Here is a 20,135-nt window from a genome sequence, read left to right on the forward strand (position 1 = left end):
ACACATGGTGGGATAGTCGTCATGACTGGACGACAGGTATTGAAGGGTATGTGCTGTTTAGGAAAGACCGAAATAAAGGTAAAGGAGGTGGAGTAGCACTGTATATCAATGATGAGGTAGAATGTAAAGAAATAAGAAGCGATGGAATGGATAAGACAGAGTCCGTCTGGGCAAAAATCACATTGGGGAAGAAAACTACGAGAACCTCCCCTGGGATAGTACTTGGGGTGTGCTATAGACCGCCGGGATCTAATTTGTATATGGATAGAGCCGTTTTTAATGAAGTAAATACTAATGGGAACTGCATGATCATGGGAGACTTTATCTTCCCAGATACAGACTGGAGGACAAGTGCTAGTAATAATAATAGGGCTCAGATTTTCCTAGATATGGTAGCTGATGGATTCCTACATCAAGTAGTTGCTGAACCGACAAGAGGGGATGCCATTTTAGATTTGGTTTCGGTGAATAGTGAGGCCCTCATAGAAGAAATAGTTGTATGGGACAACATTGGTTCAAGTGATCATGAGCTAATTCAAATACTTTGCCTCAGTCTTTAATGAGGCTAATAAGGAGCTTAGGGATAATGGTAGCATGAGGATATGGAGGTAGATATTACCATATCCGAGGTAGAAGCGAAACTCGAACAGTTTAATGGGATTAAATCGGGGGGCCCAGATATCTTCATCCAAGAATATTAAAGGAACTGGCACATGAAATTGCAAGCCCATTAGCAAGAATTTTTAATGAATCTCTAAACTCCGGGGTTGTACCGTATGACTGGAGAATTGCTAACATAGCTACTATTTTTAAGAAAGGGGAAAAAAGTGATCCGGGTAACTACAGGCCTGTTAGTTTGATATCTGTAGTATGCATGGTCTTGGAAAAAAATTTTGAAGGAGAAAGTAGCGAAGGACATTGAGGTCAATGGTAAATGGGACAAAATACAACATGGTTTTACAAAAGGTAGATTGTTCCAAACCAACCTGATCTCGTTCTTTGAGAAAGTAACAGATTTTTTAGACAAAGGAAATGCAGTGGATCTAATTTACCTAGATTTCAGTAAGGCGTTTGATATGGTGCCACATGGGGAATTATTAGTTAAATTGGAAAAGATGGGGATCAATATGAAAATTGAAAGGTGGATAAGGAATTGGTTAAAGGGGAGACTACAACGGGCCCTACTGAGAGGGGAACTGTCAGACTGGAGGGAGGTTACTGGTGGAGTTCCTCAAGGATCGGTTTTGGGACCAATCTTATTTAATCTTTTTATTACTGACCTCGGCACAAAAAATGGGAGTGTGCTAATAAAGTTTGCGGATGATACAAAGCTGAGAGGTATTGCCAATTTAGAGAAGGACCGGGATATCATACAGAAGGATCTGGATGATCTTGTAAACTGGAGTAATAGGATGAAATTTAATAATGAGAAGTGTACGGTCATGCATTTAGGGATTAATAAAAAAGAAATTTAATTATAAACTGGGGACACATCAATTGGAAGTAACGGAGGAGGAGGAAGACCTTGGAGTATTGGTTGACCACAGGATGACGATGAGCCGCCAATGTGATACGGCCAAGAAAAAAGCTAATGCGGTCTTGGGATGCATCAGGCGAGGTATTTCCAGTAGAGATAAGGAGGTGTTGGTACCATTATACAAGGCACTGGTGAGACCTCATCTGGAATACTGTGTGCAGTTCTGGTCTCCCACGTTTAAGAAGGATGAATTCAAACTGTTACAGGTACAGAGAAGAGCTACTAGGATGATCCGAGGAATGGAAAACTTGTCTTGTGAAAGGAGATTCAAGGAGCTTGGCTTGTTTAGCCTAACCAAAAGAAGGTTGAGGGGAGATATGATTGCTCTCTATAAATATATCAGAGGGATAAATATCAGGGAGGGAGAGGAATTATTTAAGCTCAGTACCAATGTGGACACAAGAACAAATGGATATAAACCGGCCATCAAGAAGTTTAGACTTGAAATTAGACGAAGGTTTCTAACCATCAGAGGAGTTAAGTTCTGGAACAGCCTTCCAAGGGAAGCAGTGGGGGCAAAAGACCTATCTGGCTTCAAGATTAAGCTCGATAAGTTTATGGAGGAGATGGTATGATGGGATAACATGATTTTGGCAATTCGTTGATCGCTAACTATTCATGGTAAATAGGCCCAATGGCCTGTGATGAGATGTTAGATGGGATGGTATCTGAGTTACTACAGAGAATTCTTTCCTGGGTTTCTGGCTGGTGAATCTTGCCCACGTGCTCAGGGTTCAGCTGATTGCCATATTTGGGGTCAGGAAGGAATTTTCCTCCAGGGCAGACTGGGGGGTTTTCGCCTTCCTCTGCAGCATGGGGCATGGGTCACTTGCTGGAGGATTCTCTGGACCTTTAAGTCTTTAAACCATGATTTGAGGACTTCAATAGCTCAAACATAGATGAGAGGTTTATTGCAAGAGTGGGTGGGTGAGATTCTGTGGCCTGCATTGTGCAGGAGGTCAGACTAGATGATCATAATGGTCCCTTCTGACCTTCAAGTCTGAATCTATGAATCTTGTATTATAGTGTGTATAGTTTTCTGTTAGCATTTATAAATCCCTTAGCTATAGGTAGAGACTTCATAGGTCCCAAATGGGACTATGCCCCAGTCTCCAGGCTTTAAGCCTTGTGATCACTGCAAGAGGCCCATGCCCATTAGGGGTCCACACAGCAGTTGTCTGTGTTGCTTGGGTGAAGGACACGTTCATGAGAAGTGCAAAATTTGCAAGTCCTTCAAGCCAAGAACTAAGAAGGAGTGGGATATTCGTTTAAGAGCGCTCCTTATGGAATCAGCCCTCACCCCAGCACTGGAGCAGCGTTCCGACTCGGCACCGACTACCGTGACCTCGGTACGCAGCGCCCCACCAGGACCGTCCACTGGTCAGCACCAGTCCCCATCCGTGGCTCCGACCAAGAAGGCGGTGCGAGGCCGGTCTCCAACCTCCCGCAAGGGAAAGGATAAGGCTGGGTGTGAGCAAGGTCCCAGGCCGGGCAACTCTTCGCCCACATTGGGATCTCAGGCCCAAGCTCCTGTGGAGTGATGTAGCCCAACCCGCTCCCCACCAGCTACCCCGGATAGTGACAGAGGCCTCCATCAGCTCCGGGTGCCGTCCATTCCGAAGGCCCTGCAGGCAACACAGGAGATCATGTCCCTCCCGGTGCTGCCCACACCGGCTCCTGCAGTTCCCCAGTCACAGGGTAAACTTGCATTTGGACTATTTCGGTCCCCATCTCAGTGGCATCGTTCCCCATCGCAGGGTACAGCCCGCCAGCGCTCGCCCTGCTGTAGCTGCCATGCATCTGACCACAAAAGGCAGACACAGCCCAGCCCCATTCGGTCCTCAGACCTTGGGCACGGGCAGAAAGGATTGAGGCACAGCTCGCTAGCCACTGGGTGCAGACCTTTGGAGTCATGCGCCCCCCGGCAGGAGTACCGGTCCCAGCACCCAATATCTCTGAGACCGCGGTACTGCTCCAGGGTCCCGTCGAGGGATCAATGTCAACATTCCTCAAACCGTTGCTGATCCCCTTAGGAGGGCATCACCGCATGCAGGCACTTCCCAACACCAGGCCCATTCCAACTCCTGGTCCCGCTCCTCATCCCAGCACCACTCGTCAAGCGCGAGACCTAGATCGCTGGCTCCAAGCTGTCGCGGATCCGAGCGCCACGGGTCCCTAAGACCCCACTCCAGATCAGTCTCCAGGCAGAGTGACCGGCATCCAACTGAGGGTGGGGGGAACTGCCGGCGACCTATATACCACAGCATACGGGCGCCACTCCAGGGGGGACCAGAGCTGGATCCCTACAGATACTGCTGAGGGAAAAACTTCCGGCACCGATGCATGTGGCAAGCACACGCATCTAAGTTGAATGGACATGAGCAACACATCTCGAAGAACACCAGTTACAGAAAAAGTAACTGTGTTTTATAAAAAACAAATGTTCTTAAAAAGTCTGAATTTGGGACTTAATTCAACCTTAGTGTCTCTTTAACTTGTCTACATTTTTGTAGGTAATTCTTCCACTATTGAAGAGTGATTTGTATGAAGTTATACAAGCAACGATCAAGAGAGAGCTGTCTAGCTCCATGCCTGTTTGGTCTGAAGACAGTGCAGCCATGACTGTGGTCATGGCTTGTGAAGGTTATCCAGGAAACTATGCCAAGGGCTTGGAAATAACAGGTAAAGACATCAGGAGTAAATATGCAAGAAGCTTTCCCCTGTATGCCTTGCGCAGATTAATCTATTTATTATAGAGTTTTGGAAACTACACAATTTATGACTCTGCATCAGCAAGAGACAACTGAATTTTAACACCCCCCTCCACTCCTTCTGCCCCCCAAGTTAGATTTTTAGCTTTCATTAGTCAAATAGAATGTCTTTCCTTTCATATAAAGTTCAGACTGGGGAGGAAAACTGAGAGTTTACTCTCATACTGTAAGCATTGTGTCCAAAATTGCAGCATTTCCCACTCACAACATCCTCTTTTTTTGGTCCTCCTATGTTTCTTAAATATGGAATATGTTGTTGAGGTGCTGTGAAACCTGAGGAAGTACTAAATTCATCACTGCCCGTTGTTGTTTTGGTGCTGTGTGACAGGGCGTACCTACCCTGCACCGGCCCCAGCATATAAAAGGTAGCAGCCCAGTTCAGTCTAGGCAGGCTGCTGGAGGGGAAGGACGCAGGCTGCGAGCTCTTTCCAGGGAGTTGCTACAGGCCCTGACTCGCAGAGTGCCAGACAGACTCTAGGCTGCCCGACAAGCCCTGAGAAGGGGCTGCACCGGTGGGAGCCTGGCCATTTGAGGACCCCAGAGGAACAGAGGAGCTCTGACGAGGGGGAAAGGATAAGAAGCAGCCCAGGGAACATAAACTTTTTGACGGTGAACGAACCAGGGAACCAGTCAGCATGTTTCAGGAGGATCCCCGCTGACTCGGTGGTGAGCACTCCCACCACCGACAGGGCCCTGCGCTGGGACTCGGAGGGGCAGGGAGGTCCCAAGTCCCATTACCCGGAGTGCCATGCCCCCCTGAGCGGTGCCGCACTCCACCAACAGGCCATGCAATCTCTCAGAGGTGGGCTACTATACTGACTCTGGCCATTAGGCCACACTGCCCTGTGTAGAAGGGCTGTTTGCTGACTCTGGCCATTGGGCCACATTGCCCCAAGTGGAACTGACTGGCTGTTTGCTGACTCTGGCCATTAGGCCATGCTGCCCTGACTAGAAGGGCTGCCCTATTGACACCAGCCTCTAGAAACCAAACTTAACATGGCCCTAGTAAAGGTCATTAGTATAACTAACTGGCTGTGGTACAGCCTTTTCCCTTTTTTTGGACCACACGTGCCCCGACACTCCGCGGCGGGGTGTACCAACCGAGCGACGTGCTGATCTATTTTGGTCACTCACAGTCATAACTAAGAGTAGAGTAATGCAAAATACAACTAAAAATTAAATCTGTAAGCAGATGTCTCAGCTAAATGCCTCCTTCCACGTCCCAGGGGCATTTAGCTAACACATTTGTCTGTGGATTTAGCTTCTTTATATGTATTTAGTTACCAGAGTGTGCAGGCCCACATAACCAATCAATCTTGATCTTTGATTGCGGTTCCTAGGGACTACTGAAATACAAATAATTAATAATTAGTGATAGATCAAAGTATTTGAAGTGACTGACTGATGCTTTATATTTATATTGTAAAATATTACAGGATTTTCTGAGGCTAAAGAACTAGGGCTGGAGGTGTTCCATGCAGGCACGGCAATAAAGGATGGAAAAGTAGTGACTAATGGTGGAAGAGTCCTTACGGTAACGGCTATCAAGAAGGATCTGATGTCAGCACTGGAAGAAGCCAACAAAGGAGTAGCAGCCATACGGTTCAAGGGTGCCATTTACAGAAAGGACATTGGTTATCGGGCTATAGCTTTCCTCAGCAATTCCAGGTATATATCTGAAGGCACTGCCTGAAATTGATTGTTATTAGTGCTACCTGAATTGATCAAAAGATATCAGTAACTCAAAAGATCACCTAACTTGGTGTCTTCAGCTAGCTTCTGATGTACCCAGATGCAGGTAGCAATTTCCAGTTGGCATTTCTGTAGTGATCTCAGCAGAGACGGCAGCAACTGACTGGGTTTGGAAACTGAATTACTCTCTCAACCTAGAGCTGATTCTTCCAGGTCTGGGGTAAACCACACTAACAAGCAAGTTTAAGGTAACTTGCACTGCTGCTGTCTGTACTATGCCTGTTCTGTTTATCGAGGACTTCAGTTTCCAAGGTTCTTACAACAGTAACTTTCTCCTGCACTAAATTCATCTTACCCATTAGTCTAACATTAGAGTCCTCTCTTCTGTTCATGGGAGAAATGTTAGTGGATTGTTTTATTGGATTCATTTTTAGGGTTATTAAAATGTGTGTAAAAGGAGCAAGAAGCTTTGGAACTCCTGCTTTATTGGGTTTCAACTAACAGCCCATTTATAATTTGTAACTTATTTTGAAATAGTTCTGTGAGACACAGGTTTATTAATCCTGGGAAGGTGGGGTTTTTTGTGTTTGTTTTTCTTTTGAGCAGTGTCTCTTGGTTGCCTTTTGATGTAGTCAAGAACCTCTTGCAAACTTTTTAACTGATGTTACCAGATACGGAGCATTTTTTCTCCATCTGCCTCTTCCCCAGTTCATTAACAGCCATAATAACTTTTGGTAATAGACCATTATGCAAAGTATGAGAGGCTGTGTTAGTAAGAGTCTCTATTTTGCTACTAGTGTACTGTTTGATTAGTATATTGTAAAGCCATCTATGTATAATCAATAAATAAATAAAGTGTGAAACAGTGCTTGTATTTAGTCTTCTTTCTCCTGAGAGTACAGGACACCATTGGAGAATTTAATTATGTGAAAGCATATAACTGGTGAAAATGCTGTAGTAAAATATTATAATCAAATCTTCGTATTACATGAGAAACCAGTGTATTTGAACAGACACTAGGAGCCTGACCCTGAAAAGCACTGAACTTAGGGGGCATGGAGAGAGAGGGAGCATGGCTGGAATTCCTCTATGCTCTTATGATCCCCGGCTCATGTGTCAGCCCTTTGGGAGCTAGTGTAAGTTCATGTGGCCCTGAGACTGCTTTAATGTGTATTGGAGGCCAGACTGATGCCAGACAGTCCCAAGTACTGGCAGAACAAATAGGTGATGCAAAACAGCCTTTGCCCCACCTTGGCTCCTGTGTTGAGCACAGGTCACAAGGACCAAAGATTGGGCCATAAAGTGCAGCAGTAGTCTCTAGGAACTTATTCTGCAAGGTGCTGGGAGGCCTCTGCTCCTGAGGGGGCAGCTCAGGGAAGGCGCACAGCACCTGGCAGGATCAATCCTTGGGCAGTAATATTTCACTCTATAATGCAGGGGTGGGCAACCTGCGGCCCACCACTGCTATAATGCAATCAGAGCATTTTCTGAAAATAAAATACTCTTTTTAAGAAAAACAAAAACAAAATCCAGCATATATTTAGGAGCTGAAAATGCTTAATGTTTCTCCCTTTGTATGTTTGAACAGAAATGTGTGTGTATGCAGCTGTTTGTAAGGAGTTTTTCTTAATAAGACTCCGTGGGAAGAGGGCAGTCATTCTGACAGATCTCTGTTCCTCAACCAGTATCAGGCTTCACCTTGAGAATAAACCAAATACTGAATCACAAAAATTAGAGAGCTAAAATATCTATTAGGCCATCTCATCCATACCCATGACCGTGTAAGAATTCAGATTGCTCAATCTGAGTCAAATACATTTGCTGCAACTGAGCATTGAAAGCAACTACAATGACCATCCCAAAAATAAAACGTCCTTCCTGTGAATATGGGAGTAATAATTTATATCCCAGTTAATAACCTGTATATTCCAATGTGTATACAGTTATGCATTACCTGAATTGGGGTACAAGTTATAACCAAATATTCATTGGGTGCCTTTTATTTTGTGTGTGTGTGTGTGTACGCACGCACAAGCATGTATGTATGTATGTATGTGTATATTTAATATATTGGGCCTTAAAAATGTGCATTCTTTAAGCAATCTTGTGCTAGACATTTTTTTAAAAGGAAGCTTGCTTATTAATTAAAAAAAAAAGAAAAAAGATGCACTATGTTTTATGCTGCTACCACCAGAGTGATTCAGAAAGGACTAATCTTAAATTGAAGTTGAAGGATATGTTCTCATAGAGCAGTGCTGGTCCATGTATGGGATGCTATTATGGGATGCTGTTTTGAGTTTCCTGCAAGCCACTGAGCATGCTTGCCTGATCCATCAAAGAACTTAAGCGGATGCTTAACTTTTAGCATGTGAGTAATCTAATTGAAGCCAATGGACCAGTGTCTGCAGAACCAAGCCCCTTGTCCCTCCTTTGAATGTCCTCTTTGTGTGAATTGTATCTTGGTATGTAGCCAGTTGGCTTATGTTCTGGTCTCTGATGCTGTCCTTACGATGGCTAGGAGTGTTCATATATCACACAGCTCAGTACTCCTGGTTCCTATCTTCAGCCAAGTGCATGAGCTTAGCCTCAAAACAGCAGTGCAGTGCATCAATCTTTGGAGTTACTGAGCTGTTCTGAAGTTTGTGGTATAATAAATGTTGTGTCACTACTGCTGAATTCTTTCACGCTATTCTAATCATGCTTGCAGCGTACGCTATATTAGCAAAGTCCTGTGCAAACATGAAAGGGATGATGCTACTAGGGAAAACTCACATTGAGTTCACTAAGGCCAGGATCAAGTTCTATATAATTAAATCTCACAGCATCACAGTAATGTAGGACAGTAAATGCTCTAAACGGCAAACATATTTATGCCATTAGTAATTGGTTACTTTAAACTTTTTTTTTAACAATCTTTTAGAGGCCTGACTTACAAAAACAGTGGGGTAGACATCGCAGCTGGCAATACCTTGGTTCAGAAAATCAAACCCTTAGCAGCAGCCACCACAAGGCCAGGTAAGCTCAGATTTGTACCATTATTCCTGGTTCGCTCAGTTCTTGACAACCATACATGTCAGACACAAATGCTCATGTTTGTGTGTCCTGCCTTGAAAATTTTAAGGTTGAGCAAACATCCAAGAGATATTCAAAATGCAGAAATCCCTAAAGATACAGAATCACTTGTCAAAATGACCCTGTAAAACGTATTACCTGAGAGGTGTAGCACATTCTCATCTCCCCTTGAGTTCAACAGAATTGAATACAATAAATGTTTTGAAAGCCTGTGACCTTTCACTGAAAGTGTAAAGCTCCTCATACATGGAATTACCTCAGTTATGCATACAAGACACCCATGTGCTCCTCAGATAACTCTTATCAGGTCAGATCCTCCTCATGCTGGTTTCAGAAACGTGCCTTGCCATAACAAGTCACTAACGGTGGTATAACAAAGTATGGGTCTGAAACGAATACAGCCATTTTTTTTAATATAGTTTATTTCAATTTTCAAATTAACTAAGGACCTTCAAATAGCTTTATATCTTTTTCACATTTACCAAAGCTGTGAATAATTTGCATTATTAATTCTGTTCTTTCCAGCTTTGCCCCTTTCATTGTTAGTTTTTTTGATGTGTGCTAATCTTAACAGCTGGAAGCTAAACATAGATATACTTGACAGTAATAATACACTGTAGGTAGAGACATTATAAAATGGGTACTGCATCTCAGTGGGGAAAAAATGTCCTGTTGGCAACTTTCTTCAGGGAGGAATGGGCTTCAGACTATTACAGCCATTTCTTATCTGCTTTTACAGAAAGCTTTTTAAGTACAAAAAGGGACAAATAATCCCTATCGGCCTATTAATAGAGGCTGAGACTGCTGTAGAGGTGCACTTGGTCTTTGGGGAGCCAGGGAAGGGAAGAGAGACTCTTGTGATCCCTTCTGTTGACTAAAGCTTCAGAAGGAATCTCTTCAGTGGGTGGAGGATCCGGCAGGATCCCATTGGAGTGTAAGTTTAATTCCCTTGTCTCTTTTTTTCTGGTTGGCAGGCTGCAATGCAGAGCTCGGAGGATTTGCTGGTCTCTTTGACTTGAAAGCAGCTGGTTACAAAGATCCTATCTTGGTGTCTGGAACTGATGGGGTTGGAACAAAACTCAAGGTAACTGGACACACCTGTGCAGGAAGGAATGTCCTGGTTAAAAGCAAAACACCTGTCCACATCAATGCCGAGATTATTAATGGGGGACGCTTATTGTGTTCAGAAGAATACACATTAATACTTTCAAAAAGCATCCTCTTTCTGACCCCTGTTCAGCTAAGTATATGCCTGGTTTTAAGCAGATGAGAAGCCCCATTGAAGTCAGGGACTGCTCATGCTTAAAATTAGGCACGTATTTAAATACCTCAGGGCCTCCATCTCTACTACACAGTGTCCAATCGCAGAGCCAGACAATAAGACTATATAAAGGCCGTTGTATATTTGTGCACATTGATTGGACCATTTCATTCTGAGTGCATTTTGTACACCCCAATTAAATTAAAAAAATGAACATTCTGTAAGATGAGATCTTAAGTCAGATTCATTGAGCTCTACTAATTTACTTCAGCTGAGTACCTGGCCCATAGTCTTTTAACATCTGTATCCAACAGAGCAGAACGACTACTGCTGGACAGCATGAATTGGAGTTTTTGCTGTGCCCATCGGTTTTCTTGTTCACACCAGAGAAATTTTTGGAGCTGAGCTTCCAGCTCAGAGATTTAAAGACTGGGACCATGTTTCCCAAAACTCCTGTTGGGAGTTTCAGGTGCACAAAGAATGTAGCACATTGAGCTGTAAATGAATGATATTCCAAATCTCCGTGCTCTCATAAACGTTTATTATTATTAAAATCAAGGGATCCCTTTCTATGTCCAAGTCATTGGCAGTTGGAAAAGATGGAAATAGAGAGTGGTAACAAAAATAAACTTAGTTGAGATTAATTTTTATTTTTAAAGTGGAAATAAACTGTAGTTTAAAAAAAAAAAAAAAAAAAGCCACCAAAACGTACTTTCCCGTTGACTCAGAATGACCTTATGCACTATCTACCTGCTCTGTATAATTGCATGATCTTAATGGGCTCCCTCAGTGCCATTCTCCAGTGGTTAATGTAGATTGAAACAGGAGGGGGGAAATTTCTCCTCATCAACTAAGGAGGATCGGTGTGGGAGCACTCCTTACCCAAGCCAGGAAAAGGCAATTACTAGGAAGCTGTGCTCTCCCCACTTCTTCTTCTTTTGAACCCTGCCCTTCTTACTCTTATTGTTCGTTAAATCCACCTGTTGTATCTTGTCTCCTATTTAGATGGTAAATTTTTCAGGGTGGGACCATCTCTTACTCTGTGTTTATGCAGTGCCCAGCACAGTGGGGTCCCAGTTTTGATTTGGACATTCTACGTGCTACTGCATTACTGTTACTACTACTACTAATAATGTAGAGATCCAGTTTTATCAGAGCTATTTTGAACTTGGTTGTCATTTTTATTCTTTTGCTTAGGAAATAGGGGAAGAGTTTCTTGTACTTGTTGTGCCTGGTCCAGAAAAGCAAAGTTGTGAAATACCTGCTATTTCACACTAACTCCATCACTGCAGCTGACGTCTAACATACTAAAATCCAGCCATGTCATTTGGTCATATCAAGGGTTCGTGGGCACCCTTTGTTAACTTCCATGGGAGCTATGGTTGTTTAGTGCCTTGGAAATCAGTCTCAGTAGTGTCAACTCTCACAATTTTATCACAAGTCTCGTGCTGTTTGGTATTTTGCTTAAAGCCCCAGGTCCTGGAGGCAAGGGATTATGAGAGACTATCAATCCTGATGATTATTTTTACAGTAAGATTCTAGCCCTGGTGATTATGGTGTATAGCTTGAAAATGTGACATGAATGTAACCTAAAGATTGAAACTAAGTAGGCAAATAAACAGCCAAAGTTGATTTGTTTTAAAATTGCATGATTTTTAGCTATGCTTTTGTAACGTTTGGAGCTGGGAGTACAGCAGGCTGCATATTTATTGATTTTTAGGCTCCAAGCTTTAGACACACAAAGTCGATAATTATGGCATTGACCACTCTTTGCCACAATTTCTTCAGTCTACAACAATGGGGATGATAATATTCTCTTTCTCCACCAGGTGGGTGCTGTGCGGCTTATCTCGCATATGTTTACAAAACACTGTGAGATCCTTTTATGAGAGGTGTTCTAGAAGTGAAGTGTATCTTTTTTCAAGTCTTCTCAGTTTTATTTATCTTTCATTCTCTTCCCCTAAAAAGCTTCTCTCACTTCTTGAAATCTGGTGGTCTGTGTATTACTTATTGGTGGTCTGGGGAGAGCTGGACGGTCACATGATACTGTCTTTCTTCCTTGTTTTCAGCTGCTACATTGCACTAAAGACTGTTGAAACCTCTGAAATTCTTTTCTAATGTCACGTAAGCAATTGCTGTAGTTGCCACAGGGAGGTTAGACAGTTGCCAATGGCAGGGGAAGTGTCCATGAGACCCTCTCTAGTAAGATGTGACCCATATTGTGAAAAACATAGAGAATCTCCCTCCCCACAAAAATAAGCAACTTAGAGAAAGGATACACCCTAATTTGAAGGAACTGACAATTTTAGAGGATTTTCAGAAAGTATTCACATGAACAATATGACGTTTGTGCCTTCCCTTGCCATTGTCAGGGAAACATCTCCGTTCTTGTGCTTTTAATTCATGCAAAAATTACAAACTGGTCTCTCTCGGTCTTGTTACAGATTGCACAGATGTGTAAGAAACATGACACCATTGGCCAAGATTTGGTTGCCATGTGTGTCAATGACGTCCTGGCTCAGGGAGCAGAGCCCCTCTTCTTCCTCGACTATTTTGCCTGTGGGAAACTTGACACTGAAGTGGCTCAAGCAGTCATAGCGGGAATAGCTGAAGCTTGTAAAAAGGCAGGATGTTCTCTCTTGGGTACGAGCACTCACTTCCTGTATGGCATTTGAAAATTTGTGTGCTGCACCTTTTTTAAACTGCTTTTTAATGTTTTGTGTCCACATTTTTGAAAGGTCTCATAAATTGAAACTCGATGAGACTCTGATTAACTGCCTATGCTTTATGAAATAGGGTCTCCATCCACCTTCATAGCAGGTGCTTTTTGTTCACAAAAGCTACGAGTAGGTCAGGAATCCATGTTTTGACAATTTTCTTTCCCTGTCTCTTCATTTAACTTCATAAAAATGAGCGCCATAAAGCCCTTCCTGCCAATAGTTCACATATTTGAATTATTTATATATTTCAAGTCACTTTATAAATGTGCTGAAGAGGCATGTTTGTTTTCTGATGAAGACTCTGTGTTTGCAGTATCCAAATTTTCACAAAATCAGTTTATCCCAAGATGTTAAGATGTAAGTTTAAGCATTTTCCCTCAAACTGTCATTATACACTAGGTGATCATATTTTATTAGTAAATTATGTACATATCCTATTATTCAATATTGAAGCTACTGTTACATAAAAGTCATATAATGGTTCATTTTAACTTGTGACTTTCACAAAAATATAACCTTTAAAAGTCATTCAACTCATTAATGTTTCAAATTCTGTTAGCTGAATCTTGTGTTATCCAAGTATTTAATATGAATCCTTAGGTTATAAAGTAATAGAATGTAAGCTTACAGTTCAGAAGAATGAAAACTACAAAGCAAAGTTCAGCTCCCTCTTTCTGTTTTTACGTTTCTCCTCCTTTTAGAAGTAATTATCTTCCCTAGTAAAAATACAGGAGCAAAGCTTAATACATTTTCAAAACAAACCTTCTCATGTACCACTTAGAGATGGCAAAATCAAATAAGCTCATCTTGCATTACATATGTTTTAAAAATTATGATAGTTACCATTTTCCCAATCTTTGAAAAATAGAAAGAAGAGAGTCATTCACACTTCTCTTAATGGGGATCTCTCATTTTACAGGTATTTTTACAAGCTTTGTCCGTGAAAAACCGGCAATGTATGTATTGCCAATCAAAATTTTCTTAATTCATTACTTCATACCAGTATATGAACAAATGGGCTACTTACTTCAAACCCTGCATCTAAAATACACTCATATTTAAATATCAAAACTTGTCACATGCATTGACTAAATTGTTTAAAATTCAGGGCTTAATTTCCATTACAGTTAGTACACAACTGCAAACATAGTCACTGACAGTGAGGTTAGAAAGGAAGCTGGAGACTTACAAATTAATTGGTGGAGATTAATCATTAAGTTTTAAATGGGAATACTGTGTATCATTGCGTGCTCATATTCAGAAATATCCGAGACCATGAGTCAAGTAGCCATTAGGATGGTAGAATTCTATCACTGTCTCTGTTTCAGACCTGTTAAAATCACTATTTTTTCCAGACATTTTGTTACATGAGAAGGCTACTTTTAAATACCTTGGGTCTTGTCTATACTAGGCAAAAAAGAAGTCACAACAGACTAAACAGCTCTATGACCCTTTGCATCCACGCACTGCAGCTGTGCCATGCACTTTGCAAAACTTACTTGTACACAATGGTTGCAACACCTAGGAAAAGGCCTTTGCACCATTTCAATCATACCTGAGCTAATCTACAAAGGTATCGCTCCAGTGTGGACAGGAAGCCGTAAGCATTGCAGCTGCACTGATTCAGTTAGCCTTGCTAACTCCATCCCACAATGCAGTGCCATGTGTTTAGAAGTTACTGAAACAACTCTGCTCCCAGCAACAGTCCTGGGCACTGTGGGATCGACACTTCAGAGTGGACTGGTCCAACCAGGTTAGTAAGGCATTTTATGTGTGGATGTGCCAGCATGGCTCTGCCAAACAAGGATATGCTAAACCATTGTGAAGACAAGTGAAGCAGTCAATTATTTAATGCTTTCAGCGTCCTTGGATCCATTTCCTAGTGTAGCGTAGCCACACCCCAGAGGGGAATTAAACCTGTCTGTTATTCTCCAGAGTGCTAATCTAAGCATTTATATTTTGCTGTATAAAGGAATAATTTAGTTTTCACTAAGGCTCCGTGCTCAGGAGGTGGTCTCTGTGCTCAGATATTCCTGTGATGGAAGCCATATTAGCACTTAGATAACAAACCTGATGAAAAAATCTGTATAAACAAATGTAGGTATATAGTAATTTTAACCCTGGCCAGCAGGAATTAGGATTTCTTGACAACATTCCAATTTGCCTGTTGTCAGTTCCAATGACCAGAGCTGCAGCCATGTGACAAATGTTGGTGTTAATTAATTTCTTTCATTGTCTTTTTTTATACTTTTTTTTTTTTAATGTAGCCTATTTACACCGCTGCATTCCTTCGCATCTGGTTGGAAACATTTAAAAATCATATGTATATTCATCACAATGTCTTTCACCCCTATTCTTTCTCCTTCCCTGTCCCCTGCAGGAGGAGAGACTGCTGAAATGCCTGGCATGTATCTGCCTGGGGAGTACGACCTCGCTGGCTTTGTAGTTGGTGCCGTGGAACAAGGACAGATGCTCCCCCAACTGGAGAGAGTTGCTGAGGGGGATGTTGTCATCGGAATAGCTTCCTCTGGGGTTCACAGCAATGGGTTTAGCCTTGTAAGGAAGATTGTAGAAAAGTCATCTTTAGATTTCACATCTCCATCAGTTGCTGGCTCTGGTGACCAGACGTTAGGTACCATCACTAATACGAATACCTCTTCTCCTGAAATGTAACAAAATGTCATGGTTGTCTTCCCAACATAACTTTTTTTTTTTTTATGATTCCACTATTACTTGACTATATTCTTCTTTCCCTTTTCTCTAAATTAAATACTCTGAAACAAATTAAGTGGAGGGGCAGATGGGTAATAACACTGGTGTGTAAAAAGAAAAGGAGTACTTGTGGCACCTTAGAGACTAACCAATTTATTTGAGCATGAGCTTTCGTGAGCTACAGCTCACTTCATCGGACGCATGCCGTGGAAACTGCAGCAGACTTTATTTATACACAGAGAATATGAAAAAATACCTCCTCCCACCCCACTGTCCTGCTGGTAATAGCTTATCTAAAGTGATCATCAGGTGGGCCATTTCCAGCACAAATCCAGGTTTTCTCACCCTCCACTCCTCCACACAAATTCACTCTCCTGCTGGTGATAGCCCATCCAAAGTGACAACTCTTTACACAATGTGCATGATAATAAAGTTGGGCCATTTCCTGCACAAATCCAGGTTCTCTCACCCCCTCACCCCCCTCCCAAAAACCACACACACAGACTCACTATCCTGCTGGTAATAGCTCATCCAAAGTGACCATTCTCCCTACAATGTGCATAATTAAGGTGGGCCATTTCCAGCACAAATCCAGGTTTTCTCACAGGTGTGTACTACAGGTGTTAGAGCAGAGCGTTCTTCTCTTTCCAAGTCCATTTACTCTATCATATAGCAGTTGTTTTTCAGTATCTGGGTAAATGAATATTTTTAGGCTTCCTTGGTTTAATTTGATTGACATTTATTTCTGTGTTGTAATCAGTCTGTTTCATTTTACATTCACAGGGGAGCTATTGTTAACCCCGACTAAAATCTACAGTAAAACTCTGTTGCCTGTCCTTCGTTCAGGGCGTGTTAAGGCCTACGCCCACATCACTGGAGGAGGTCTGTTGGAAAATATCCCCCGAGTTCTCCCAGGATCATTTGGTGTAGTTTTAGGTAAGGAAGCAAAATGGACATCATATAAAAAAATGCACAGTTGTGGGGATGGACCTGAAAAGCCCATTCGTGTGGTATAAGGTAAACTGACACTTTCCTTGAGTCTAACATTTGCATGTCTAGAACACAGTTTATTTTTTTACTTGATCTTTATTGAATTTTCCCTTTCGCTCAAAATACCTACAAAGTACTTTGTAGTAGGGTGACCAGATGTCCTGTTTTTAAAGGGACAGTCCCATATTTAAGCCCTCCTGTAGGTGTCCCAGCTTTTTCTTAAAAACGGGCAAACTGCCCTGTATTTTCTGTTCTCCCCCCACCCGGTGGGTCCTGCTTCTGGCTGGATCCCTGCTCACTAGCTGCCTGGGGGCGGGATCCAGTGGCTGATGATGGGGGTGGGTGTGCAAGACTAGTGGTGGGGTGAAGATGCTGTGCACGGGGTCGGCTGCTCCCCCAACTGGTCCGTCAGGGCAACCCACGCTGTGTGCCAGCTCTTGGCCAGTAGGGCCCCACCCCCCATCTGGTTTCCTGCCAGCACTGGCTGCACGCTGCGGTAGCTGGTGCAGGCAGGCAGGCCCCAGGCGGTGGCTGATTACATGTTGCCTCTGCTATTTACTCTTTGGCCCTTTATGTGCTCCCCCTCTCGCTGTCCTCTTGCTGTTTTTCCCCTTTGTCCCCTCCTCCTCCAGCCCGCTGCTCCTCCATATCCCTAGCCACTGGTCAGAGAGCTCAGCTCATCAACAGCCTGGCCAGCAGGCTCCTTCCTTCCCCCACTGCCTCTGGCTGGGCCAGTGCCCCAGGAAAGCCCAAGACCCTCTAGGCCCTGTTTGTGCCAAAGCCCCGTAAAGCGCTGGCACAGAGAAGCCTCTCCGCCCCTCAGCTAAGCTCTGGAGTTGCAGGGGGGAAGCAATTTCCAGCCTGTTCACGCCCCAACCCTGTAGGCTCCAGAGCAACCCCAAGGGCAGGGACTAAGCACCCTCTTCACCCACCCTTCCCCCTGCCCTGAGTCCTGTCCCCAGTGGGATGATGATATTCCCATTTTACAAGCAAGCAACTGTTGGCACAGGAAAGTTAAGTGTCTTGTTCAGGATCACATTGTGTTGGTGCCAGGTGCAGAATAAAACAGAGAACGCATGACTCCCAGTTCCCTGTTCCAAATTATAGATTGTGCTTTCTTCCGCAGACTGAGATCATCAGATCTGTGTTTTATTTTTATAGTTTGCCTCTTCTGTATGCTAAACTCTGAGTACTAATGTATGAAAACCAGGACATAACATTTAAAATATCATATGGCAAAAAGAAATCTACTCCCTTTTTAACTCCATCATGCTGGCTTGTTCAGCAATGCTGTTGCTGTGGGCCAATCAGTTTTTGCCATGGGGGAAAGGGGTCTTGTCTGTTGGAATTTGATGGTCCCTCCCTCATTTTATATCCTCTCTACCATTTCAGCTGTCATCTTCCGAGGAGAGGATGACTAAAAGAGCACCTTCTGAAGTATCCTCAAAGCCCCTACCTAATTATTAATTAATGGGTCACAGCTGAGTAATTCATTTTCTACATTCCATGGGCTGAACCATGTTTTCCAACACTCCAGACCCTGCTGACTGAGGCAGTAAGAGACATGGACTGGGAATTAAATCCAGTTCTTCTGCATCGTAGCAGAGATCACTGGGCCTAAGACTGCCCCTGGTCTAATCACTTTTGCATTTGTAATTCACGTCCAGCAATTCTGGCTCTTGATATTCTAGGAACTTGAGTATTTGTGTCAAGACAATCATTGCTATTAAACACTTGTTTTGTACTTCAACAAGCAGTTTACAGCTTCAGCCATTTTCAGATGCTCACAGTTGGCGGATACCTGAAATCTTCTCTTGGCTTCAAAAAGAGGGGAACCTCTCAGAAGAGGAGATGGCCCGAACGTTTAATTGCGGGATTGGCGCAGTCTTGGTGGTAGAGAAGGAACTGGCTCAGCAGGTTCTGAAAGACATACAGAGACATGAGGAAGCCTGGCTGATTGGGAAAGTCGTCTCCCGACACACAGGTACTGGATTCTCATTTACCTAGAGGAAAGTAGGGCCAGATCCCCAGCCAATGTAAATTGGTGAAGCTCCACTGATGTTAGCTGAGGATCTGGTCCATAGATACTCTGTTGCATTTGCTCCATAGGTGTGTTAAAATGCTAGTCCTGAAGACTCCAGTTACAGTACATATAACACATGCATAACAGTGTTTGATAAATGAGTGTTAGCTTTGAAGTGGTGAGAAACAAGAAATGCTATTCGTCTAATTTTCAGAGGTGCGGAAGTCCTTTTTATGTCCTCTATATTTCTCTGTTTACATGTAACACTTTTTTTTTCCCCCCCATTAAGAATCTGCCCATGTTGAAGTCAATAATCTGCTTCAAGCCTTGCAAACAAATAGGTTACAGTTTTTGCACAACTATATCCAAGGCAAAACCCAAACAAGCAAAATGAAGGTGGCTGTTCTCATCTCTGGAACAGGTGAGGCTTTTGCATTCTTCGCTACAAGGTACAACACAGGCTGTTGAAAAAGAAACTTGGGCCCTGAACCAAAACTGCTTCAAGTTATTGGAAGTGTTTCCATGAACTTCAGTGAGCTTTCAGTCAGGTGCCTAGAGATCGACATCAAGGGGCAGCTCCTCAGGGCAGGCAGAAAAGATTTTTGCCCAGGCCATTTTGAATTGGATATACTCTGATCATTACCCACGGCTGCAAACTGTTTGTGAGATACACCTACAAATGTAACTTTTGCTTACACACATCTATACCACCTTTCGGTGATCAACCAGCTGATCAGAGGGATGCAGTGTTGTATTTTCAAACAGACCAAACTTTCATGCAGCATAGTTCATGCACTGGAAAGTATGTTTTACAAATGCGTAACTTATTAAACCATTTCTCACACACACACCCCCAAGTCACTAAGGTCAATGGAAAGACACCCATTGACTTCAGGGGCCATTGGTTCAGGCTCCTCCTAAGTTACTGTTTTTAAAAGCTGTCTCAGAATGTTCATATTTACCCTCCAAGAAATGCTTGGTCTTCATTTCTTCTTTTTCATTTTAGGCACAAACCTTGAAGCCCTGATAACCAGCACAAAAAAGCCAACCAGCTATGCACAGATAGTCCTCGTCATTTCTAACAGATCAGGCGTGGAAGGGTTAAGAAGAGCTGAAAGAGCTGGTATTCCTACAAAAGTAAGCAATGTTTTACCTTTTGAATCAGATTTTACTAACTCACTGCTGTGGAAAGCTAGCCAAGGATTAATAATATTTATAGGGGAGAGGTGGAGCTGGAGCACAGAACTGGGAGACAGAAACCTTCTATGCCACTGACTGTCTGTGCCCTTAGGAAAGTCACTTAACTTCTCTGTCTTCTATCTGTAGGATGGAGATAATAGTATGTCTTATTTCCATC

General features: G+C 42.9%; 1 protein-coding gene across 3 annotated transcripts in view; it reads left to right on the forward strand.

The window, feature by feature from the left end:
- The window catches only part of GART (phosphoribosylglycinamide formyltransferase, phosphoribosylglycinamide synthetase, phosphoribosylaminoimidazole synthetase), a 62,600-nt gene that overhangs the window by 27,029 nt on the left and 15,436 nt on the right, over window positions 1-20,135 (forward strand). The window contains exons 11-20 of one of the 3 annotated variants that reach the window (XM_073361842.2): window positions 4,051-4,219; window positions 5,745-5,976; window positions 8,921-9,015; window positions 10,047-10,156; window positions 12,778-12,976; window positions 15,434-15,685; window positions 16,549-16,701; window positions 18,536-18,739; window positions 19,068-19,199; window positions 19,785-19,915. In XM_073361842.2, coding sequence (XP_073217943.2) covers window positions 4,051-4,219; window positions 5,745-5,976; window positions 8,921-9,015; window positions 10,047-10,156; window positions 12,778-12,976; window positions 15,434-15,685; window positions 16,549-16,701; window positions 18,536-18,739; window positions 19,068-19,199; window positions 19,785-19,915 — 1,677 coding nt within the window. Of the gene's footprint in view, window positions 1-4,050; window positions 4,220-5,744; window positions 5,977-8,920; window positions 9,016-10,046; window positions 10,157-12,777; window positions 12,977-15,433; window positions 15,686-16,548; window positions 16,702-18,509; window positions 18,740-19,067; window positions 19,200-19,784; window positions 19,916-20,135 lie in introns of those variants that run through there. The other 2 variants (XM_073361853.2, XM_073361863.2) reach the window with 2 other exon arrangements.

This window comes from Lepidochelys kempii, chromosome 1 (genome assembly GCF_965140285.1).
Source record: "Lepidochelys kempii isolate rLepKem1 chromosome 1, rLepKem1.hap1, whole genome shotgun sequence".
Taxonomy (NCBI): Eukaryota; Metazoa; Chordata; order Testudines; family Cheloniidae; genus Lepidochelys; species Lepidochelys kempii.